The following is a 27,787-nucleotide window of genomic DNA, read 5'->3' as shown; positions in this document are numbered from 1 at the left end:
TGTTTGGAATTCAAACATACAAAGTATACACAGCAAAAAAATGATTTTCATTTTTTGTTAAAATAAAATAATTTTCCCTTTTGTTTTGCAAATATATTTTTTGATAAATAGAAAAAAGTATTTAAAACGTTTTCAATTATATGAGAGTAGATTGTGAGTTATTGTACAATAATTTTTATGCGAATAATGTAAGTTTGAAGTTTAAAACTAACACAAATTTTTTCCAAGTGCTTTTTAAAACAATTTTTTTTTACGATACAAAAACAAAATCTACGTCTTGTCAATGTTTACCAGCAATGAATCAGAGGTCGAAGTCGACCGGCTTCGAGTCGGAGCTTAGCCGCCGCCGAACTATATTTAGTTGCTTGAGCCGCCGCCGAAACATTCGGCTTAAATCGACTCAAATTTTTTTATGTTTTTATTAACTAGACTGTAAGATCAATTATGTTTAAAATACACTATGGTGAAGGGTATATAAGATTCGGCACAGCCGAATATAGCACTCTTACTTGTTTTTTTTTAATTTTTGTACAAACAAACAGCAAGCATTTGTACAAACACGAAATACTCTCATACCCTGCACAAGAGGCGTACACAAACGTAAAATATTGGTATGTTTGTCAAGCCGCTTGCGCAGTCTTTTTGGGCTTAACTCAAATTATAACTCACATGATCCTAAATCATGCTTGTGTTCCAGAAATTTTCAAAGTATTAGTAGTTCGTCCATTTTACAAAAGTAGATTTAAAAAAGATTCCAATAACACTGTAAGTATGTCAAAAAGACACAGAAAAACGAAAAAAACACCTAAATTTAATTTTGGGTCGTAGAATCTTTTCGTTTTCAGGCATAGACGTACTATGTATATTAGAGTGCTTCAAGCTTGTATGAAGGAAAACAATTTTATCCTACAGGCCGTCCCCCCACTAGAATTATTCTTTGGGTTATAAAAATAAGTCGTGCAAAAAATTAGGTCAATAGGATTACGTTAACTGGTGCCGCAAAGGCTCTGAAGTTTGAAGATGCATTTACAAGGGGAAAATATGCAATTTTTTCAGTTTTCACAAAAGTTTTGTCATTAAACAATTTGTTTTGCATTTTATTGTCAAAGAATCGTAATGTACACAGAATTAGCGTTACAAAAATATAAAAAAATTTAAAAATTGGTTAAAAAATGTAAAAGTTATTAAAAATTCCCCAGGCCATTATCGTGTCTCAGAGCACTTGAATTCGAAATGTGATAAAAATATAAACATATTTTTGATATTATTCTAATAAAACAATTGTGTTACTTAAAATACATCTGGAGTTACTCGAATATGAGTTTTTGTCCTTATAGAATAACGTAAACCTGTTCTCAGCTATGGTCGAAAAATTTTGACATTATTAACGGTCGTTTCAAAATTCAAATTTTAGTTTTTTTGATACTTTGTTAAACAAATTTTAATATTTTTGGGGGATTGCAAACGGAGCACTCTAATGTATATACTATGTATAAATGCATAGTTTATCTCTAGTTTAATGTATTTAAACTTTTCTATGCGTTGAGTTTTGTTTTTTTAATTTAAATAATCAAAAATAACCTCAGAAACAGTTTAAACTTTAAAATGCAAAACGTCCTGGTTTTGACCCAACTTTTCAAAACTGGGTATGTGACTTTGTGTCTTTTTGAATGTTTTATTTTCACGTACAGTGTAATTATTAACAATATATCAATAAAAATTTTGAATTTCAACCATTTCTGAAATATTTGAAAAAGTTTCTATTGGTGTGTCGACCACCGTATACATATATACAAATTAATGTGGAACCGATTTTCTAAAATTTTTCACAGCGTATTCCTGTATGTCTGAAATAGGTAATAGGAATAACTTTAACATCCATGTCAACATGAATTGGCGGACCACCAATGACAAGAGCAGCACCTCCCATATTAATTAAATACAAAAATTAGTTTATCTGGGAATCTAATAGAACTAAAATCCAAAAATTTTGCTCGAAAAAATTTAATATTCATCTGATCATTTTTAAGAAAAAATAGCGAACTTTCATCTATGGGCTTGGATTCCCATATGAATAAAATAGAAAAATTCGTATATTTGAGAAACTATTAAAGCTTGAATCTTTAAATTTAACTTGAAAAACTTTGACAGTCATCCCAACATTTAGAGTATAACGGGCGGAATTTATATTATTGTTTAACTAGGAAACTAATAGAACTAGATTCTTTAAATATTGCACTAATAAATTTAATATTCATTTTATATAAAATATAAAATTTTGTTTAACTGGGAATATAATTGAACTAACTTCTTCAAATACTGCACAAATGAATTTAATATTCATGTGAACATTTCGAAGAAAAAAGGCGGACCTTCAGCTAAGGATCTTGAAGCTCCCACATGTGTTATATAGAAAAATTCGTACATCTAAGAAACTATTAGAATTAGAATCTTCAAATTTTACATGAAGAACTTTGACATTCAAGTGAACATTTAGAGAGTAACGGCCGGACATTTAAAAAAATCAATTAATTTAATTTGAAAACGAATTTTACAGTATGTGGAACGTATTTGACAAATGTGTTGTGGGACGTATCTGGCCGACGAATTTAACTTCACACCCTTGAGCAATAGTTCATTTCTTTTTAACAATGAAATCAATTTCCACATTATAAATAAATGTTTTCAAATTAATTTTGTTTCAAAAAATATATATATATATATTTATCAAAATTCATACGAAAGATAAAAATCAAAATAATAAACTATTTAATAATTATTTAAAAAAAAAACATATCAAATAAAATTTATAGACATGTGTATCGTCATATCAGCATACATATGATTAGACAAAAATGTACGTTGTAGATAACTTATCTAAAATTTGATTGTAGTGTTACAAAAAAATAAAATATTACATTTTGCATAGTTATTATTCTTGAGCAGTTTTTTTTTAATATATTTTCCTTTTCCAATTTACTATGCATTACAACTAATGAAATATTTAAATATTACACCTTTTTTTATTTTTTTAGTATAATAGTCTACTTTAATTGTAAATTATTTATTTATAATTTTATTTCAGCAATTTTCTTATTTAAATAATGAAATAATAAGTAAATAAATAAATGTTTATACATTTGCCAAGTTAGCATTATTCTTTTATTTAAATAATAAATTGCATTATTGTAAAAAAATATTTAAATATTATAAACAATTTGCATAAATATGTATAAATACACGCACGTATTGTACAGTCATGGTCACAAAAATGTATGGTTAAAAAATTATGGTCATTACCCCATTTAAGGATAGAGCATTTGCAGGTGTTGGGTTTTACAAAATTAAAATAAATTTATTTACACAAAAAATGTGTGATAGTATATATATATATATAGTGTTGGCCGGAACTCTGAGATACATGCTGAAAAAAACATGTTTATTGTAACCATGTTATGGTTAAAATTATAATTGTGATAATAACATATTATGGTTATTGTACAAATTTTAATATATTATATTATGATTTAATACGAATGAAATAATTTATCATAATCAAGGAAACCAAAATATGCAAATGTATGTTTTTTCTGATGGGTTGTATGGACTCATGGATAAGATATTTACACGTTTCAGAGCATATTTTTGCATATTTTACCCATAAGAGCATAATTTTGCATGATTTGACTTTTTAGCATATTTAAGGCATATTTTCGAGTTATTAGAGCATATTTTACTCTTTTAGTGCATATTTTGATGTTTTCGTTTTTTTTTCGTTTTTATACATTTTTAATTTTCTTTTCAAAACTTTATTAAAAAAAATTCAATTTTTTTAATTTTATTTTTTAGCCTATTTTACAATTTTGAAAAAAAAAATCGTTATGTTATAGTTTTTTATTCAATAAAGCATTATATTTTAAATCGGACATAAAACCGATTACTTTTGATTTCGTGAGACCAATCCATTTTTATAGTTTAAAAAACTAATTATTGGAATTTATGACAACACCGATTAAAATGTCAGTTTAAAAGCTATGAATACAATTGGAAGAAATGTGTCAAACTTTGTCGTTTGAAATATGTTTTTTGGGGACCAAATGGTTTCATGTTATTTATTGATTATCTGAACGTAAAACGGAATTCTATTACTATGAGATGAAACATTTATAAAAAAAATTTGTAGGATATAGAATATGACATTAAACATTTATTATTTCATTACAATTTCAGTCTTTTTGAGCTTTTCAATGTTAAAAAATAATAAAAAATTTTATTTTTGGAGCATATATTTTAAATTTTAAGAGCATATTTTGAGTTTTTTACGGCATATTTTAAGCGCTTAAAACACTTTTTTTAGAGCATGTTTTCGGTTTCCCTGATCGTAATATTGTTGTATTTATTATATTATTGTTCAACATGACTATATTATGATCAAATGCATAAATACATTATGGCTGTAGTAGCCATATCGAACCATGTTTTTTTTCTCTACTTATAGAGAAGTATGAATCCATCGCTAAGGGCCAATATAATTAGGTGAAGGATTAAGTATTACATTAATCCTCGAAAGTTGTTTTCGAATACACAATTAGTTAAAGCGCCCAATGAAGGTGGTTTCGCTTTATAGTTTTCGAGTTGTAACAATTTATTTGTATGTAATCAGAACTATTCATAAGAAAATGTCTTTAAGTTTTACGAGGCGATAGGTGGTAAAAATTTCTTATTAATATTTTATTTAATCTTATTTATTTTCCACTTATTTTAATATTTATTTAAAACCAATGACGTTATTATTTTTATTAAAACTTTATCTAAAGTATGATGTGTTAATTATCACATGTTAAGGCAGTAAGTAAACAAATTCAGATATTTTGCAAACATGTATGTATTTTTATATGAAAATAAAAAGCTTATAATTAAAATAAACTAATTTAAAAGATACTGGTTCGCATAGTAGTATGTATGTATTTTTTAGCGTCATTTGTTATTGAAGCTGAAGAAAAATATTTATTTTTCATACAGTTTGAAGTTCAAAGTTTTTCATTTTTTTTTGCACTAACGATGTCTGGCAAACGAGACACTGTGGAGCCTAAAAATAAAATAAAAATATATAATTATTGATGTATGGTAGACAAAATTGTAAAACAGTTGTTAGAATATATAAAATGTTGAGAGAGGGATTAACTGCGTTTTATATTATAGACTTTTAATGTACTTATATGAAATAAATATATATGAAAAATAAATTTTTAAAATGTTAGGTTTTTTTCTATTACGCCAGAAAAATAATAGCAAAAGTTGCCAAAATAATCTCAATATAGTCTAGATATTTTTCCAAATACTTTGAAAAAGGGGAGCATACGCCACTTATTTTTAAAAAGGCAATTTTATCGAAAACACTAATTTCAATATTCGATAAAGGAAAATAAATGTTAATAACTGTCTAATTCACAATTGATGTCATATCGTTGTAGCGTTGTTACAAAATACTACGATACAACCGATACAATTGTTAACACGTCTTTCAAATTATGCTGAGTTATCAAATATGGCGCATGATCCCCTTTTTAATCTGCTCTTGATTGTAAAATATAAATTTGGAAAAAAATTAAAAAAACACAATCAAATTGCAAAACATCATTTAATATTTTTTTTAAATATGGGCGAAAGTATCCCTATGGCGTATTGTCTCCCTTTTAACTAACTTTTCTTCTCGATTTTTAAATTAAGCAAAGTTGACAAATATGCCCCTGTGGCGTACGATCCCTTTTCTAGTTTATTCTTGATTGCAAATTAAATATAGTAGATGAAATTTAGAAAACTTGAATAAAAAAATGCAATACGAAATTGTAAAACATCATTTAAAATATTTTTAAATATAGACTGAAGTATACCTATGGCGCATAGACCCCCCCCTTTTAAATAAATCTTCTGTTTACGCATTTTTTTTAATCAGTATTTGATAATGGAAAACAAAACATAATATGATGTAACATAATTGTTTACTAGATTTTTAATTTAAGCGAAGTTGATAAATATGCCCCTAAGGCGTATGGTCCCCTTTCTAATCTACTCTTGGTTGAAAAATAAATATTCTAGATAAAAATTGGAAAAATTTAATAAAAAATACAATAATATTGTAAACATCGTTTAATATATTTTTAGGTATAGACTGAAGTATCCCTATGGCGCATGGTCCCCCATTTTAACTAACTTTTTTTTTGTTTTTTAATCAATATTTGATAAAGGTAATAAAAGTATAAAGTAAACTCATTTGTTTACTAGAATTTTAAATTTAGCAAAGTTGTCAAATATGCCCTTATGGCGCCTGATCCCTTTTTTAATCTACGCTTGAAAAAATGATTAAAAATTAAATATACTAGATGAAATTTAGAAAATTTTAATAAAAAATGCAATTCGAAACATTGTAAAACATTTTTAAACATTTTTTCAAATATATACCAAAGTATCCCTAAGGCGAAAGGTCCCCCCCTTTTAACTATCTTTTCTGTTACCTATAATTTAAATTAAAAAAAATCACAAAATCATTAACAAATATTTTAGGTTGAAAAGTTTTGGTAGAACTGTTAATTAGATTAACAATTTCTTTTTTAAAAATATTTTTTTAAAGGTCATACGAACAAACATATCCTATAATTCTAAACCTATTTTTAAATACAATTGTAGGTTTTAAATTATTCATACCATTGGCATTAATGGAAATTTAAAATTTTTAAAAATAAATATAAACCTATGACTCAAATACCTAAATAGGTATAAAGTCTCTGTAACTGCAAAAGAACACTTTTTTTTTTACAAATTTTTAAACATTTTTTTTGAGCTTCGCCAACACAAAATTTTATTTTTCAATCGATTTTTATTTTATACCACCAAAAAAAATGAACTTCTTTTGTATTCATAATTTGTTGTTGCTTTGCACCTTTAAAGAGTAATATTTTATTCAGGCTTATTTTAAACTACTTAACAGGCAACAAACTAACAAACATTTTCCTTATAGACACCAACAAATAGGCAGTAAGACCCTCAGACTACCCGTTCCTTTTCCTTCTGTTGGGCCAAAAGAAGCCAGCAAACCAGTCAGTTTAATTTTATTTTTTATTATAATTGTAGGCGAGCCACCACTAACAAAAATAACATGCAAATGCGGAAACCCTCTCTACAAGTTTCTATATCTTTTTTTTGGCTTGCCACATCCATCTGTTATAAAGACACACTCATTCCTATTCGAAGCCTAAGCATATAACATGAAAAATGTTGAAAAAACTGAATCTTAAAAACCAGTCACGCACACGCATTTAAATTTTACATGTTTAAACGTTTACCCAGTAGTTTTAGAAGGACTTAAACGACATTTTCCTGTAATATTTGTATAGTATTGAAACGCAGAGAATATTAGTTTGTATATTTTAGTGTCCCCAAGTAATCTAGCGGTTAGTCAATTAAGTCATTTGGAAATCTTTAAGTAATTGTGCAGAAAAAAATTTAGTGTCTTCAAGTGATCAGAGTCTGTCTATCCGGAGGCTGTGGCTCGATTAGCAATAACTCGTAAAGAGAAGCTCCTTTGTTACCCGATGTCTGATATAGACGCAATATTTTTCGATATAATCCCAAATTATAGGAAAGTACACTAGTCAGAAACCGCTGGGTTCTTAACCAAAGCACAAGATACAAACACCACACACCCACTTTCACACATACAATTTAAATTTTTTTCTATTAAATTCATTAATGTTCTTGTAACATGCCATACACGCCGCGGTCATTAAATAAATATTAAAGACTCTGTTTAATTTTAGTTAAGTTCTATAGCAAAAAAAAAAATAAAACAACAAAGTGTCTAAATGAAACTGTTTAGCCTCATAATTAATATTTACATAAATAGTAACTTAAAATATAATAAATCTTAGTCTACAATCTACAGCTATGACAACAAGCTCAGCTTTAATCTTGAATGGAAAAAACAACACCCTCTATTACATTTCACTTAACAACCGAGTTTATTGGTACTGTGAAAGGTTTTGTTTTAGTTCAGTTCTAGTTTTGTTCTAGTTCAGTTTTAGTTCAGTTCTAGTTCGGTTCTAGTTCAGTTTTAGTTCAGTTCTATTTCAGTTCTAGTTTAGTTCTAGTTCAGTTCTAGTTCAGTACTAGTTCAGTTCTAATTCAGTTTAGTTCAGTTCTAGTTCAGTTCTAGTTCAGTTCTAGTTCAGTTCTAGTTCAGTTCTAGTTCAGTTCTAGTTCAGTTCTAGTTCAGTTCTAGTTCAGTTCTAGTTCAGTTCTAGTTCAGTTCTAGTTCAGTTCTAGTTCAGTTCTAGTTTAGTTCTAGTTCACTTCTAATTCAGTTCCATTTCAGTTCAAATATTAAAGATCCCAGATTTAATTTTGGAATATTTCTTTATACACACGAATTAAATTTTCCCCTTACTCACATTAAATTTTTAAGCAAATTAGTTGATTGTCATCTGTTTGTGGTTTTATTAATTTGCTCAAGTTATTTCTATACTACATAACTCGTTGTTACTTGTTCATTGTTGTTGCTTTCGTTTTAAAACGATACACTTTCATCCGAATTATTATTACTACAAACAAATATCTTAAAGATACATATAAACTAACATGCAATGTGTGCAATTGTGTATGTGAAATGTCTAAACTATTTGTATTTAGTAATGTCTGAAAGTGTTGATGTCTGTGCTACTGACTAAATTAAACCAAAACTACTAGTCACAATTAACACATTCAGTAAGATAATCAAAGTAAATGTAAATATAGAACTGACATATCGCTTATTTACTAAGAGAGTGTCTTAACTTAAAAAATTATAGTTTTTAAGAAAAATGTCTTAAAGTCTTTAACAAATCATGAAATAAATTACTTTTTTAACTACTCATAGGTTGTAGTATATATTTAATATATAAAATTGTAATTTTGTGTTATGCCACTCTAATAGTAAACCAGTAGTTTGTATACATATTTCAGACTAACCAACTACCTACGTTTAAATAACTTAATGTCATAATTTTTACAGCGTTTTGCAAATATGGAGAGATCGTTGAATATATTAAAACTAGTTTTTTTTTAGAGAATTTTGTAATGAACATTAATTTAGAGATCTGACGAAGTAGGTACTAGTCATCTATAATACGGTTAATAGTTGAAATGCAAACCTGTAGATTCGGTTCATTTTCATGTACCAAGAGAAATTGTCAATTAAATGGATTGCAGCTTCGGTTGCGGAAAGAGATACAAACCGAAACGGCTCAAATCGTAGGCGGCTGGCCGCCGGTTATAATTTTTTACAAGTCGCGCCGCCGCCGGCTTCTTTCCGCTTAAAAGCTGATAAAGATTGGAAAGGCACATGTATTATTGCAATTGTATTATTGCAAATTGAAAAAAGTAGCCAATCAATATTGTGCAAATATTAAAATAGTGAAAACTACTATAAATGTGCATTTTCTGAAGAAAAAACTGATATAGAGACAGGTTTCTATATAATAAACTATTATACAGAGATTTTTCAATATAATAAACGCTTGTAAGGTTAATTTCTGAAGAAAAAGTTAAATTGAGCCGACAATTTAGCTGCCGCCGACCTAAAATGGTTGCACCGATGCCGATTATTTTGTATCGGCTTGTATCTCTGGTTGCGGATTTGTAGTCATTTTATTATTATTTGTTTTTGCATTTCATTGTTTAACATCTTGTCTTCTTCTTCCTTGGCATTCACAGAAAAATATTAAACATATGACTTTTGTTTATAGGAAGTATGAATGGTATGGTAACTCTAAATGTAGAAGATTTAAAATTGTAAACTAATTGAAATAAATTTTTATTTGGTGCAGATTTCCTCTACTATTTCAGTTGTCAAAACTGAACTGAATACATTTTTAAGTATTAGTACCTTTTTTTCGTAATATTTACGAAAATTTCGTGCAAAATACGAAATTGCTAATTACCGTTTAACATTTCGTTATTGCAAGGATTTCTGAAAGGATGCAAGAGTTGTGATTACGTAGATGAGAGTAGACTCAGTTTAGAGGAATATCGCTGGAAGGTGACATTTTTTTGTCCATAATTTTTTGGGGATTTGAGTATTTTAACAACTGTTCAAACTTTTATAATAACTTATATGGAAGAAGTATTTTAGACTTAAATGTCATGTCATGTTTACCAATTTTAAACCACCCACTTTATTCTAAATATTCATATTGATTGTAAATTTTACTTTACTATTACTTTTTTCCATAAAATGTTCACATGGATGTTGAAAGTTTTCCAGATATGCCAATCATTTTTATATATGTTTTTCAATAATATTCATATGACCAATGACAATCTGTATTTGATTGATATGAGTTTTTCATAAAATATTATATGAAATGTATAAATAAACCTATCAATCCATACACTTCAATATGCGATTATTTTGGACTTGTAATTATTACTCATATTGTTTAAATAGAATATTTATATTATTAAGCTTTCGTTATTATGTCACAATTATTTTCGATAATTTAATCTAACTTTAATTCGGAAATATTCAAAAGTATTGATAACAATAACAATTTTAGAAAAAGGGTTCTCTGCAGTAACATTTTCAAAGTAGATAAGTAAAAAATCAATATTGTATTGTAAAAATCTTTTACTGTTAATGTTTTAAATAAAATCTTGAAATATTTTTTCCTTAATTCAGCTACTTTCTAGTCTTATCAACTTTTCTCCATGAATCAATATAATGACCATGATTTTTTGTATGAATTTATCATTTAATTTAGGGGAAAATGTTAGCAGCATTTTTTATCTTACCATTGTGAAAAGTTATATTGTTATAAAATATCGCATGTATTGAAAATACTTGGAAATGTCAAGCGATTTTTGATTAATAGTTTAGTAAAGAATGTCTAGCTAATAATTATAACATTCTCGAAAAAAAATCATTTATTTGCTTGACAGTAATTTTCTATAGTTGAAACGAATTTTCGACTTTTCTACTCTTTTCATTTAGTTAAAAGTCGATTTTTCGACTTTTTGCATTTTATGAAAAGTCGATCTTTCGACTTTTTTAATTTAATTAAAAGTCGACTTTTAGACTTTTCGACTATAAGTATTTTATAAATAGTCGACATTTCGACTTTTTCCGATTTTTCGACTTTTCGTCTTTTTTCGACTTTTCGACTTTTTCCGAATTTTCGACTTTTTCCGACTTTTAGATTTTTTCGACTTCTTTTGACTTTTCCGACTATTTTTTGACTTTTTTCGAGTTTTAGAGTTTTTGACTTTTTTCCACTTTTTATAAATTTTGTACAATTTTTGACTTGTTTCTACAATTTTCGAGTTTTCGACTTTTTCCAACTTTTTTCGACTTATCGACCTTTTTCGACTTATATTAACAAAGTCGACTTTTCGACTTTTTTCACAGACGATAGTCGAGTTATCGACTTTTTTTGGACAAAATAGTCGATATCGACTTTTTTCGACTTTTCGAATTTTTTGACTTTATTCGACTTTTTTCGACTTTTCCCGATTTTTTTTCGACTTCTTTCGACTTTTTCCGACTTTTCCGACTTTTTTCGACTTTTTCCGACTTTTACCGACTTTTTTCGACTTTTTTCGACTTTTTCCGACTTTTCGACTTTTTTCGACTCTTTCCGATTTTTCGACTTTTATTTACAAAGTCGACTTTTCGACTTTTTTCATAGACGATAGTAGAGTTATCGACTTTTTTGGAACAAAATAGTCGATTTCGACTTTTCGGCTTTTTTCGACAAAAAGTCGATTGTTCGATTATATCGAAAGTCGATTTATAGAACCCTACTTGACAGCATTGAAGAAGTTAAGGTGGAAATACACAACACGCGTTTTATCTTTTTCAAACTTTTCGCGCTTTATAAGCTTGAAGTAACACAATACGCTACATCTCGTTAACATCGGTCCATTATTTTACCTAGCCCCCATGCTACTGAGCCCTCCGAATAGGCCTTTTAAGTTCATAATTATGTTTCATATACTCGTACCCCGATAAAAAGCTGCAAACCCAAGTTCCATACTAACGCCACTCTATATCTACCGATATATTAAATTCTCATAGTCTCATATAGTTTTTATTTATTACAGTTATGTGTTATCGAATTAATTATATTTTTATATTTTTTTCATTTCAGGTAACTAATTTTTTCTGCAATAACTTATTTAAGTTTCCATTCATTAGTGACCTTGGTAAGTCAAGATAATCACCGTTGTCATTGTTTTAATTTTGACAACGCAACGTACTGTTTAATAACATAGTGTTGACACTTTAATAAAAAATCTTTATCATCCATATAAATAAATATACCAATCATATATCGAATCTGTGTTTATGATTTAATAACATCATGTATTATTTATTATTCTTTGTTGAATTGATAACATTGTGCATTTTTGACAACTATACGTTTACACTTTGACAACGAATTTTATTGAAAATTTTTTTAGAAATTAAGTTTTTGTTTAAGCAAAATAAAAATCACGCGACCAAACAATGATAATTTCTATTATTTTTAAAATGAACTTTACAAACTTAAATTCTATTTAAAAAAAATTATTCTAATGCTAAATTTTAGTACATCAAAGTAGCTAAAAATTCGTCACACTTTATCTATATAAATATATATCTATTAAATTCTACAACTTTTATTTCAATATAAAAAAATAGCAACAAACGAATTTATCGTATGAATAAATATATATTTATTTTAGTTTTTTATCAAGACCAAAAAAAAAAAATAAAATACTTGTATTGACTGAAAAATTTCTTCAGCCTGGCATTAGGCCAAATAATACTAAAAAAAAAAAAAAATAGAAAATTTAAATAAAAAACTTTGCTTAACCCCTAAAATGAAACTAAGTGTGATACAGTTAAAATAACAATATTTATAGTAGTATTTACATTTATAGTATTTATCTTCAAGACAGACATACGGCTACAGGGAATAAAAACAATAAAACAAATTTATTTCAATATATATGAATAAGAATGATCCTTATTAAGTGAGTTTTGTATATAAATTTTTATATGTTTTCATTTGTAAAAGCATAAAGTAGGTTTTTTGTTAAGAATAGTATTTTGGTTTATGAATAATTTTTTTGTATATTAATTGGGTGCGGTTATCTATATAACTTAAACTTGTAGATAGATAGATAGATAGATAGATAGATAGATAGATAGATAGATAGATAGATAGATAGAAGGATAGATGGATAGAAGGATAGATAGATAGATAGATAGATAGATAGATAGATAGATAGATAGATAGATAGATAGATAGATAGATAGATAGATAGATAGATAGATAGATAGATAGATAGATAGACAGATAGATAGATAGATAGATAGATAGATAGATAGATAGATAGATAGATAGATAGATAGATAGATAGATAGATAGATAGATAAATAAATAAATAAATAGGATAGAAAGGATTGATAGGATAGATAAGATAGATACAATAAATAGGATAGATACGATAGATAGGATAGATAAGATGGATAGATATGATAGATAGGACAGATGGGACAGATAGGATAGATTGGATAGATAGGTTGGCTAAATGTAGTATATCTTTGAATTTCCTCCATTTTTTTAACATGTTTATACCCTACACCACTTTAGTGTGGAAGGATATATTGTGGTTGTGCTGATGTTTGTAACGCACAATAATATTGGTGCTATACCCACCTTAAAGTATACCAAACAGCTTAGAATCATTGTCTGAGTCATTTCCGTCCACGTAAACCACGTTATCAAACTGCAGGTTGCAATTTTAAAAATAATTCAATGAAATTTGGAACATGATCTTCTATTGTCCCAGGGACGATGCCTATTGAAAATGGTTAAGAAATGGATTATTTCATCTAGCCCCGATACAACTGAATCCGCCGAATAGGGCTTTTAGGTTCATAATTATATTTTAAATACTCGAATCTCGACAAAAAGCTGCAAAAACCCTAATGAATTTAGGCTCTCACTTAACCCCCTACGCTCTTTAAAAAGCCCCCTTCAAAATTTAACCTAAATATTCACAATTTCAATCAACAATAAATGGCTTTAGTATATCTGAGGCAATGTATAATTCAACTAATATGCTTTATTAAATCATATTTTATTCTTGTAACAGGTGTAGGGTATTATATGGTCAGCCTCGCCCGACTATAATTTCTTACTTGCTTTTTTATTTCGTAAAAGTTTTCTCAATTCATGAATGAAAATAAACGACTATTACTAAACTACATTTTTGTCGTGCAATGACTACTTAACCTTGATACTGATAGAAAACACAATAAAAACCGATTTAATATCGCAACTTACCATGTCGTCAAAAACAATAATAAACGTTGTAAACGTAATCGATGTATTTTCATTCAAAAATTATTTATTTTCACAGAATTTTGTCTACAAAAGATCTAAGGAATGATTTCTACTTTCTTTGTATGTGTTTAAATGTTAAGGTTTCTTTTTTTAATTTGTTATTAATAAGCATTTTTAATTGCTACATGGTTATTTTTTTCCTTCAAGTTAATTAAGTTAAATTATAGTTTTCTTACGAGGGAAAAAACAAAACGCAAACACGTGGTATAGGTGAAATTAAAATTTTAAGGATATTCACAGTTTGTTAATGAAAGTTGAATTTAAAATGAAATAATAATTCTTAAAACTCTTAAAATAATTCTTATTTAAAAGAATGGAATATGATTTTTCTGAAGTTCTTGTTATTTCTTGAGATGTCCACATCCATATGAAGACATGTGATATTCCCTTTAAAATAAGTGATATTCTTTCATTTTTGTTTTTGCTACTAATTTGCCAGTCTGTTTGTTTGTTGTTTGAAAACGCAATTTCTTAAAGGTCATATGCGCTATAAGATATTAGCTAGTTCTAAGTTGTTCTACAAGCTTTTTATTGTAAATAAAGTAGTTGTTGTGGAAAATTTGCAGTCAGGGTCAAAATGTTATTTTGTAGGCTTTATTACAAGGAATACACATAGACGGAACATTGTAAAACACCGTATAGAATTCAAATACAAACACAAGTAGACAATTCTAAAAAATTGAAATATAATTATACTAAAGAAAAAAATATAAAAATAAATAAATAATTATATGGATTAAATTATTTAAATAAGAGGTTAGCATTAATTATAGCACCTCATTGTGCTAGTTAGAAGTTAAGGAGAGTGAAAAGCCGTATTAGAGGAGAAAGCCTTAAAAATTCATTTAGACCGTAGACTAGATTATAGACTAGACTATAGACTATACTATAGACTATACTATAGACTATACTATAGACTATACTATAGACTATACTATAGACTATACTATAGACTATACTATAGACTAGACTATAGACTAGACTATAGACTATACTATAGACTATAGACTATACTATAGACTATAGACTACACTATAGACTAGACTATAGACTAGACTATAGACTATACTATAGACTATAGACTAGACTAGACTATAGACTATACTATAGACTATAGACTAGACTATAGACTAGACTATAGACTAGACTATAGACTAGACTGTAGACTAGACTATAGACTAGACTATAGACTAGACTATAGACTAGACTATAGACTAGACTATAGACTAGACTATAGACTAGACTATAGACTAGACTATAGACTAGACTATAGACTAGACTATAGACTAGACTATAGACTAGACTATAGACTAGACTATTGACTATACTGGACTAGACTAGACTATAGACTAAACTATAGGCAAGACATTTTCCAAAATATGAGAATAAAATTAATATTTTTTAATATTTAAATGAGAAAATAATTGTCTTAAAATTATCTGACCCCATTTAGAATCATTGTCCTTAGTAACAATGTTCAAACTTTAAAAATTCGTTTTTAATATTTTCTTCTTACACATTATAAGTCAATCACCTTTTCATAATTTCTTATCAGTTTCCCGATGACAATGTTCGTGATGAAAGTGATGGGTGTGTTTTGCGTTTTTTGTGTATTCCATCATTAATTTTGAACGTGACTCTGTTGAACACATTATCAAGGATATAAAGGACATTTGTGTTTTTTTAAACAATATTTAAATTTAAATTTTACTTGTTTATACATATATATGTATAATTTTGTTTTCAAAAATCAATAACTAACCTATTTACATTAAAATTTTATAGTTTTTTCACATTTTTAATATACATTTGTCTTGTTTGGTTTTCCTTGTAGTACAAGTAAGTTTCTATTATTTACTTTTCTTAAACTTGTAAAAGGCGTTTTGTGGAAAGTTTGCCAGCTGTGCTGTTCGTTTGGCCTTTTTTTTAGAATATGTGGTCGGTCGTTGGTCGGTGTGTAATGAATGCGTTGAAAATGAACTAAACTATTTAGCAGGATGTTATATATGGTTTTGAATTAAAATCTATAAAGTTTCTATGTAAATGAGAAAAATGTAGAAAACAATGTATATAGTTCAAGTAGATAACAAACAAAATAGGGGGATTAGATAAGGTAGATCTATCTATGTGGTTATTTACATGTTTTTGTTTTGTTTATTACAAATGTTTAGTTAAAATTTCTTATTAATGTGTAAAATTTTAAAATAGGTTAATTTTAACATTTTCTCATTAATGCTTTTATGCAACATTATGTAAAATGTAAGTAAAAAATTACCAAGAATAGCTATTAAAATCCAGAAATCCTCAAATATTTTCTTGAATTTTAAAGAGAATGGTGTATTGAAATCATTGAAATCAAAACTCAGGCAGTTAATATGATCTAAGCAAAGGTATCAAAGGATATTATTTCAATGGCAAAATGTATGATATGTGGATATTTCTTTCAGTGAAGACACGTACATATATCTCTATCATGCCAAAATATGCGCTGATAAATCGATGCCAGAGACTCGAAAATATCTGCTAAGAATAAAATATGCTCTAAAAATCTCGAAATATGCTTTGTAAATGAAATCATATAATCATATATATTAGTTAGTTAGTTAGTTAGTTAGTTAGTTAGTTAGTTAGTTAGTTAGTTAGTTAGTTAGTTAATTAGTTGGTTAGTTAGTTAGTTAGTTAGTTAGTAAGTTAGTTAGTTAGTTAGTTAGTTAGTTAGTTAGTTAGTTAGTTAGTTAATTAGTTAGTAAGTAAGTTAGTTAGTTAGTAAGTTAGTTAGTTAGTTACTTAGTTAGTTAGTAAGGTAGTAAGTTAGTAAGGTAGTAAGTTAGTAAGTTAGTAAGTTAATAAGTTAGTAAGTTAGTAAGTTAGTAAGTTAGTAAGTTAGTAAGTTAGTAAGTTAGTAAGTTAGTAAGTTAGTAAGTTAGTAAGTTAGTAAGTTAGTAAGTTAGTAAGTTAGTAAGTTAGTAAGTTAGTAAGTTAGTAAGTTAGTAAGTTAGTAAGTTAGTAAGTTAGTAAGTTAGTAAGTTAGTAAGTTAGTAAGTTAGTAAGTTAGTTAGTTAGTTAGTCAAAGATAAGTTATGTTTGTGCAAATATTTGAAGGAAATCAAAATGTCGACGTCATTTGCGTCAAATATTTGTCAGGTGTGAACATATTTAGCTTAAGAACTGTCATAATCATAGTATTCAACACACTATTTAATAATATTGCAGTAAAACTTTGTACTACAAAGTTATCATTCATTAAATATTCAAATACTTCAATATTCATGGCATGTGTTTTTAATTACTGTTTTTATTATTTTTTTGTAACCAGAATATTAAAATTATAAATTATGTTCCTGTGACATTTTTCACAGAAATTATTTTTTTTTTAAACTAAACATTTGTAATACCAATTAAAAATATTAATTTAGTTTAGTTTAGTAAAACATTTTGTTTAAATTTAACTCTATGAGTCAAATATCAAAGATTAAAATAATCAAAATGAAAAATATTAAACGTATCGCTTATTACCAAATTATACGCAAATACTTAATCTTTATTAACTTAATCTACAAAAAGGGTATATTTCCTTATAACTTAGCAAGAAATCATTGATCTATAACTGTATTTATAGAATTTGTATTTATCAATGAATACTAATAGTTTTATAATTATAAATAAAAGTACAATCACACACACACAATTGTTTTTTATGACGTTTTATAAAAAAACACTGTCATAAATGCATTTTATACTTTTTTATTTCTTTAGTAGCTACTTTTTTCTTTTATAGAAATAAGAATGATTAATTTATTATTAAGAATTTGATTAAAGTTGTATTTTTAATATTTATTGTTTGTTGTTTTTTTTTGTTTAATTGCAGTTGCTGCTGCTTTTCGAAATGCTGATAAAAACGTTTATATTTAATGCTTGTGGTAAGTGAATGATTATTATGAATATATTATTTTATACTTTACTATGGCAGTAAATCAGTAGTAGTACTTTTAATACTATCCTCGTATAGTTTCTGAAAAAGTAATCTTCTATTACATAACCTCACTATTAGGGTTCTATAAATCGACTTTCGAATAATAGAACAATCGACTTTTTGTCGAAAAAAGTCGAAAAGTCGACTTTGTAAATAAAAGTCGAAAAAAGTCGGAAAGAGTCGAAAAAGTCGGAAAAAGTCGAAAAGTCGAAAGAAGTCGAAAAAAGTTGGAAAAAGTCGAAAGAAGTCGAAAAAAATCGGAAAAAGTTGAAAATAGTCGGAAAATAGTAGAAAATAGTCGAAAAAAGTCGAAAGGTCGGAAAAAGTCGAAAATAGATAGAAGTCGAAAAAACTCAAAAAATTGCAACAAATAGAAAAAATATAAATAAAAAATTTTTATTAATATTAAATAATAATAATATAATGTTAAATGGCAACATTATAAATTTACGCTTCTGGCAACTTTATAAATTTTTAACTCTGGTCGGAAAAAGTCGAAAATAGTCGGAAAAAGTCGAAAAAAGTCAAAAAGTCGGAAAAAGTCGAAAAGTCGGAAAAAGTCGAAAAGTCGGAAAAAGTCGAAAAAATCGATTATTTATAAAATATTAAAAGTCGAAAAATCGACTTTTAATTAAATGAAAAAAGTCGAAAAATCGACTTTTAACTAAATTCAAAAAGTCGACTTTTCATAAAATGCAAAAAGTCGAATAGTAATGTAAATAGCTAGAAATAGTGTTTTATTGCTAAAAATCTTGTTACAATTATTACGTTTTATTATTTGCAATAGCTATCAGTTAAATTAAAAAAAAATAAAAACACATACATGGCGTTACCGTTATTTACAACTGTCAACACTTGTGTTTTACCCAACAAAGTAATGGAAAAAGACAGTGTGTAATGTAGGTATGTTTACGGTTGAACTCAGTACAATTACATTGAAAATACAATCAGTGACAAGAAAAAGTTCGAGAAATTAAAATAAGTAAGAATGTATATTCCGCAATAGTCGACCCAACGATACCAGCGAGTAGTTAGTTTAAAATAAGGATGTATGTTTATACAACAAATCTGAAGAAATACACCTAAGCCCCTATCGGGCCTGTTTTTCGCTCCTTAACCACTGTAGAACTTAACCTGAAATACACATTTCACTGTGTATCAGTCTTTTAATCTGCTGTTTTGGGTTTAAAATACAGCCAACAGGTGTACATTGTATTCATAATCGGTATATGATATGAATACAATGTGTGATATATAGCGGAGCCGATTAAGCCGGAGTCCATCTGTCTGTCTGTTGAAATCAGTTTTTAAAGGTCCCCAAATATCGGCGGGATCCGAATCTTCAATAATTCAGTTAGACATGCTTTCGAGAAGATCGCTATTTAAAATCAGCAAAATCGGTCTATAAATAACGGAGATATGAACAAAAATCCGAGACAACCTCTGAAAATTTCATCAAAAAAGCCACATTGATTTAGTCATGTCCGTCTGCTTGTTTATCTGTATATTGAAAATCTGTTTTCGGAAGACGTTAGATATCTTCCAGATCTGAATCTATAATAACTCTCTCAGACATTCTTGCAAGATGTATTCTATTAGGTTTTTCAGAAACTAACTGATATTTTATTAATTTTATCAGAAGTTTTACCTTTCGATCAAACGACGATATTACCACACAATTTTGCACATATTATTCAAATATCACTAGAAGCCGTATTATCACTTAGGGCGGGTTTTTTACTACTCAGTTAAACTAGACCTAATTTGCTGTTAGATTACACTCGAAACAAATTTAAACGGACTTTAACAGATAATTGTGTTTTTGAGTTATATATTTGAGATCAGTTAAGTTTATTAGTATTGCCAACTTTTCAGTCAAAAACATAAACAATGAACAGCTGTTTGTTTGCAAACATTACTTTTGTAACATTAAAAATTTTAGATAAAAATTTATTGATAAAACAAATCAGAAAATTATTATTTACATAAAATATTAAATTTTTCTTCTTTTGGATTCATTATTTTATTGTTTTGTTGATTATGTTTACTAACCTATAACTTAGTTGGCCAATAGTGCTCAGTTAAACTAAGGTAATAAGTAACTTTACAGATTATTGAAAAACGCCTATAATAAACTTGGTTTAAACAAACAAGGTTATCTTTATCTGAAAACCCCGCCTTTCTGTAAAGTCTTCCTTTCTGATATCAGTATCTTTTTCGTTACACTGTATATTTCCTAATACCTGATAGTCATGTACATAAAAATAACTTTGATTGCTAAACTGAGTACTAAGATACATTGTGTCATTTACTAACCAGCAGACAGGTGATTATTTTCTGTTGTCCTTAAGCTGTTTAATATGAACTAGAAAAAGTTTAAATCAAACATGAATAAACGTTTATATAAAATTTATTTTTAAATCATCCATTAAAAGAAAAACAACTTATATGTACATATAACTTACAATGACTTTATTATATGTATCATTATACATGTTTATAACCACCCAGTGTGTATATTGAAGTAAATTTGACAATTTACTTTAAAGTCATTTAAAATGGATTTATTAACAACAAATTTACATGTTTATGCTTTTAGTTAACATTACAAAGAAATAAACTATTAAAACGTTATTGAAATAAACAATGTCATAGTTATCTTAATATTTTTATTACATAAAAGGTTTATGTATTAAGATCTTTATGTTGTATGTTAATAATTAAGAGCAAGTTTTTGAGTTAGCAATCAAATGCAAATTAATAATAAGATTAGTTAATCTAAAAATAAATTGAATTTGATGTTAATCTCCGTTGAAGTTTTTGAGTACAAGATGAAACTTTGCAGTGTTGCCATACAAAACAAGAGAAAACGTCACTGTTTGTTAACAAAACAGTGAAGAAGAAGAAAATTGTAAATATTAATGAAAACTTAAATTAAAAACAAAAAAATATATTGTGATGTCCCAATAATTTATACTAATCGATAAATCTATAATTTTAATGTTTATTTTAGTAAAAATTGCATTAATATTTTTGCATCAGCTGTTTTTTTTTGCAAAAGTTTAAACCACCTCCATTGGGCGCTTAAACAAGCCAACAAATAAACTAATTGAGTACTCAAAAACAACAACTCGAGGATTAATTTTAACTAAATCCCTAATCCTTCACCTAAAGATTGACCCTAAGTGATTTTGATAATAATGCAGGAAATAGCAATTGTAAAGACCTCTCAAAGCTAAGGTTAGGTTATGTATTCTGGCTGCAAAGACTGTTGGTCCCTTTGTGATATATGTAAAGATAATTGAGTTTTATAGTTGAGTCATACATGTGGTGTTGAGTAAGTCTAGAATGAAATACTGAGGGTAATAAAGAATTGAGATAGAAGTAGAGGAGAAGATAGAAGGTTTTATCCTTGTGGACTAATAAGTGCCTTGGTCAAGTATTGGTGGTCTTAAAAACAAATAAGTGTGCCTGATAAAAGCATTAATCTTATGCAGTCTTAGCCTGCGATAAGTTATACTTAGGGTTCTATAAATCGACTTTCGAATAATCGAACAATCGACTTTTTGTCGAAAAAAGTTGAAAAGTCGAAGTCGACTATTTTGTTCCAAAAAAAAGTTGATAACTCGACTATCGTCTATGAAAAAAGTCGAAAAGTCGACTTTGTAAATAGAAGTCGAAAAGTCGGAAAAAATCGAAAAAAGTCGGGAAAAGTCGGAAAAAGTCGAAAAAAGTCGAAAAATTCGGAAAAAGTCGAAAAATTCGGAAAAAGTCGAAATTAGTCGGAAAAAGTCGAAAAAAATTCGAAAAGTCGAAAAAAGTCTAAAATAGAAAGAAGTCGAAAAAACTCAAAAAAATGGCAACAAATAGAAAAAATATAAATAAAATTTTTTTATTAATAATAATAAATAATAATGATAATAATAATGATATTATAATAATAATAATAATATAATGTTAAATGGCAAGATTATAAATTTACGCTTCTGGCAATTTTATAAATTTTTAACTCTGGTCGGAAAAAGTCGAAAAAAGTAGGAAAGTCGAAAATAGTCGAACAGTCGAAAATCGTCGAAAAATGTCGAAAAGTCGAAAAAAGTCGGAAAAAGTCGAAAAGTCGGAAAAAGTCGACTATTTATAAAATATTAAAAGTCGAAAAATCGACTTTTAATTAAATGAAAAAAGTCGAAAAGTCGAAAAATCGACTTTTAACTAAATGCAAAAAGTCGAAATGTCGACATTTCATAAAATGCAAAAAGTCGAAAAGTCGACATTTCATAAAATGCAAAAAGTCGAAAAGTCGACTTTTCGTTTCAACTATAGAACCCTAGTTATTCTTAGAATTATTTTTTGTGGTTCCGGAATTACATTCATAAAAGTGTTAGAAATCATTTGCGGGTAATTTATTAATATTTTTAGAATTGTATTTTCCATAATACAGCGTCCGTTTATTTAAAAACTTTAGCAAAATATTCCACATATGACCTTTTGTTGGCAAAAAACATTTCTAACAACTTTACTTCTCTATATCTTTTTCAGAACACTCATTATAATATCAGCAATCCACTTTTGATCAATTGCAATAACCTGCAATGCGGTACCAGAAAACACGTAAAAAATTATTTAACAAAAACAACAGCAACAACATTTTTAACTACACAACAACAACAACAACAACAACAACAATAGCAATACATTTATACAATTATCGACAAGAAGACGACCTACAACAAGTACAACAAATATTTGATACATAATTTAAAAAAAAAGAAATCATTGTAATAATTTTAATTTATTTGTTTTTCAAACGAAAGGCTTACAAAAAAAAACAACAACAACAATTTACAACAACACGTTTGGCAATTTTGTTTTCGAAAGAAAAAAAGAAAGAACTTTTACTTTTAGTCTGTATAAAGACTAAAACAGAAAGAAAGAGCAAGCGATATTTGAAGTTAAAGGTCATGTTTGAAAAACGTTCCATTTGGGGTTTAATAGTGGGACTTAATGTCTGCATATTAATATGGTTGATCTCAGTACAAGAGCCGGTTATGTTTGATGCCAGTACAGCGGCTATAAGTAGTAGTAGTAATAATTTTATAATAAATGCGGCATCAGGAGGAGGTGGAGCAGTAGCGGGAGCAAGTGCAGGAGGAGGCGGCTGGGGCAGAGATTTATTATCAAAACATATACCCGCCACAAGTAATGAGTACTTAGATGAAGTGACATTAGCAGCCTCAACTTTAACCACCTTAAATTTTAGTCAGAATCATAACAACAACAATAGCAACAACAACAACAATTTTAATATGTTTGATGACAAGACACCAACAACAAAAACCAGCGATTTGTCAGCGGACATACAATCACTCACCTCTAGTCTGGGCACTGGTGTGCTAGATTTAAAAATCAAACCCACACCATCATGGGCTACACTAACAGCTGTTTCAGCAGCACTGCCGCCGCAAGACTTTAATCAATTAATAGATTTAAACAATTTTCAATTTCTCATGCCACAACCTGTCTGTAGCAATCACATAGAAGCCTTAATTCTAATACATTCAGCACCGAAAAACTATGAAAAACGTGAAATCATACGAGAAACCTGGGCCAGTATAAGTCATCATAGAGTCGAATCACCACTACGGGTAATCTTTCTGCTGGGCGCTGTTGAAAGCGAACAACTGCAAGAGGATTTAGAAAAAGAAAATAACCAATATAGAGATATCATACAGGGCTCGTTTATAGATGATTATCGCAATATGACCTATAAACATATAATGGCCTTTAAATGGTTTCTCTATAATTGTCCGCAGGCACAGATTTTGATAAAGGTCGATGATGATGTCTATGTAAATACACCACAGCTAATAAAGTACCTTAGAGAACAACAGCAGCAACAACAACAAATGAATACTAATGACAAACCCACCATTGCTACAGCAGTAACAGTGACACCAAATAAAACTTCTACTACAACCACGACCACCACCACTAGCACAACAGCTTCTTCAATATTTCATAAACTCAATATCTTTGCCTCAGAAACACCTCCTTCATCCGAGTCAACAACAACAACGGCATTTAATGCCTCACAACAACTCTTTAATCATCCGGAAAATCTATTGTTTTGCCAAAAAATCATTGGTTCATTGGTTAAACGTTCCTATCGTTCAAAATGGCGTGTTAGTTTTAAAGAATACTCCGAACGTTATTATCCACCATATTGTCCGGGCTATGCCATTATCTATTCACCCGATATTATCTTCCGTCTCTATAAAGCTGCTCAACATTTCAAATATTTTTGGATCGATGATGTTCATATAACCGGCGTTTTGGCCCAACAAACGAATACAACTATAACCACCTCATCACATTATGTACTGTATAGTAACGAATGTGATCAAATCTTAACGGGCAAGACTGATCTCAGTAAAACGGAATTTTTATTCGCTTGGCATAGTATATCAGCACAAAAAATTAAATTACTTTGGCATCTACAAATGATGTCCATAAACTCACTGGATGATTTACACTATAATAAAGAGTTTAAGATGAATGATGTCTATCAAATGCAACGACAACGGCAGTCTCAACAACAACAGCATCAGTTAGAAAATATTGTTGAGAATTCATCATCATCATCATCATCATCGTCATCGTCATCATCATCCTACACATATACCTCGGCGAATGGCTTCAGATAGTAGCCTGGCGTTTAGTTAAAGACATTAAGAGAAAAAGAACTCAAAACACACACACACATAATACATAAAAAGAAACACACAAAAACGCTTATATTACTTTAGTCTGTTTTAGTTTATAGATTTATTTTTTTTTATAACTCTAAAATTATACATCTAATTATTTAGTTTTAAAACAATTATAAATTATTTTTTTTAAGTTAGTTAAGTATGTTTTGTAAATATTTCGTTTAAAATTTGTTATCAAGTGCAGTGAGTGAGTATGGAATAAAAGTTTAAAGCTTTCAAAACTTTTACAAGATTTTGTTTGTTTAAGACAAACTTTTTCTATTTGTTGTGTTGCTTAAATTAAGCTTTTTTTATAAAAGAAAATTTTAAAAATCCACTCTCACTTTATTTTTAACAAATATTAAATGAAATCTATTATTAGAAAAAATCTAAATTATAAATAAAATTAAAACAAATCAATGGCTTTAATTATGTTTTCCTTTTTTATGTTAATTTTATTTTTGTTTTTTTGTTTTTAATTTCAAAATAGTAACTAAGTTATTTGTTTAATTTAATTACACTATTCTGCAGAAAGAAAAATGAAAAATGTTGAAATATTCAATATTGTAAATAGAAAAATTTTCTTAAAAATCAGTTGACCAATTCACAATCGATGTCGTATCGTTGTATGTCATACAAAATTTTTCAAATAACATTTTTTGAAACAAAAACAAATCAATAATAAAAGAAATTACAACATACTACGATACAACCATACAACATCGATTGTGAATTGAACAAATATTAATATTTGAAAATTTTTCTAAAGAAAATTTTCAAAATCAAAAAATTTTCTTAGAAAATTTTATAAAATTGAAAAGTTTTCTATGAAAGTTGTTCAAAAGCGATAAGTTGTCCTTGAAATTTTTTGAATTTTTCAATATTGAAAACTTTTGAAGAAAATCTAATAATTTAAAAAAAAAATCTTTGAAAATTTTTCAATATCGACAAATTTCTTTAAAATCAACATCAATATTTGAATATTGAGAATTTTTCTAAAGAAAATTTTCAAAATCAAACAGTTTTCTTAGAAAATTTTATAAAATTGAAAAGTTTTCTATGAAAGTTGTTCAAAATCGATAAATTGTCTTTGAAAATAACTTAAAAAATAGAAAGTTCTCTAATATTGCAAAGTTTTCTATAAAAAAATTTTCAATAATGTAAAATTTTGAAAAAAATCATTTAATATTGAAAATTTTTTTAAAAAAATCTAAGAATTTTGAAAAAATTTCTATGAAAATCGCACAATATTGAAAGTTTTGTATGAAAAATCTTTCTATATAGAAAAAATTTCTTTCAAAATCTTTCAATATTGAACATTTTTTAAGAAAACCTATCAATTTTGAAAAAAAATAAAATCTATAAAATCTTTTAATATCGAACGTTTTCTATGAAAAATCTTTCAATATCGAATAAATTTCTTAAAAAATCCTTCAATATTGAACATTTTTAAAGTAAATTAATCGATAAAAACTTTGAAATTTCGAAAAGTTTTTTTTAGAAAAAATTTTAATATCGAACAATTTTCTTTGAAAACTTTTTAATATTAAATAGTTTTCTATTAAGACATTTCAATATTGATAAATTTTCATTGAAAATAATTCATTATAGATAACTTTTTATGAAAATATTTCAATTTCGAACAATTTTCTATGAACATTTTTCAATATCAATAGATTTTCTTTGAAAACTTTTCAATATCGAAAAATTTTCTATGAAAACTTTTCAATATCGAAAAATTTTCTATGAGAACTTTTCAATATCGAAAAATTTTCTATGAAAACATTTCAATATCGAAAAATTTTCTATGAAAACATTTTAATATCGAAAAATTTTCTATGAAAACATTTCAATATCGAAAATTTTTTCAGAAAATCTATCAATTTTGAAAAAAATCTATGAAAATCTTCTAATATCGAATGTTTTCTATGAAAAATCTTTCAATATCGAATAAATTTCTTAAAAAATCTTTCAATATTGAACATTTTTAAAGAAAATTAATCGATATCGAAAAATTTCTATGAAAACCTATCAATATCGAAAATTTTTCTATAAAAATCTGTCAATATTGAAAAATTTTCATAAAAATCTTTAATGTCGAAACATTTTTATAAAAAAACTTTGATATTGAAACTTTTTCTATAAAAAATCTTTCAATATCGAACAAATTCCATGAAAATCTTTCAATATTATTAAGAAAATCTATCAATATTGAAAAAATGTCTTATTTTCTTTGAAAAATCTTTCAATATTGAACATTTTTAAAGAAATTTTCTATCGATATCGAAAAAATTTCTTTGCTAATCTTTCAACATCGAAAAATTTCAATTTTGATAAAATTTCTATGAAAATCTTTTAATATTAAATGTTTTCTAGGAAAAATCTTTCAATATCGAAAAAAAATTCTTAAAAAATCTTTCAATATTGAATATTTTTAAAGAAAATCTATCGATTTTGAAAAAAATTTCTTTGAAAACCTTTCAACATCGAAAAATTTTTAATATCGAAAAAAATTCCTAAAAATCTTTAATATCGAAACATTTTTAAAATTTTCTTTGAAATTCTTTCAATATCGTAAAATCTTCTATGAAAACTTTTCAATATTGAAAATTTTCAAACTTTTTCTATTCTTCTAGAAT

At 27.2% G+C, this 27,787-nt stretch overlaps 1 protein-coding gene across 1 annotated transcript; it reads left to right on the top strand.

The window, feature by feature from the left end:
• Positions 1-18,283: 18,283 nt before the first annotated feature.
• Positions 18,284-25,139, top strand: LOC111677242. The gene is made up of 2 exons (XM_046952307.1): positions 18,284-18,346; positions 22,939-25,139. Exon 2 carries the CDS (start codon positions 23,361-23,363, stop codon positions 25,101-25,103), a length of 1,743 nt encoding a protein of 580 aa, XP_046808263.1. The 5' UTR covers positions 18,284-18,346; positions 22,939-23,360; the 3' UTR covers positions 25,104-25,139.
• Positions 25,140-27,787: the final 2,648 nt, after the last annotated feature.

The sequence above is a fragment of the Lucilia cuprina genome, chromosome 5, assembly GCF_022045245.1.
Source record: "Lucilia cuprina isolate Lc7/37 chromosome 5, ASM2204524v1, whole genome shotgun sequence".
Lineage (NCBI taxonomy): Eukaryota > Metazoa > Arthropoda > Insecta > Diptera > Calliphoridae > Lucilia > Lucilia cuprina.
The sequence above is the reverse complement of the archived record's forward strand: the minus strand, read 5'-3'. Positions and strand labels throughout refer to the sequence as shown.

Excerpts from the sequence above, each read along its gene's own strand:
- LOC111677242 (XM_046952307.1), top strand. The coding sequence starts at position 23,361 with ATGTTTGAAAAACGTTCCATTTGGGGTTTAATAGTGGGACTTAATGTC.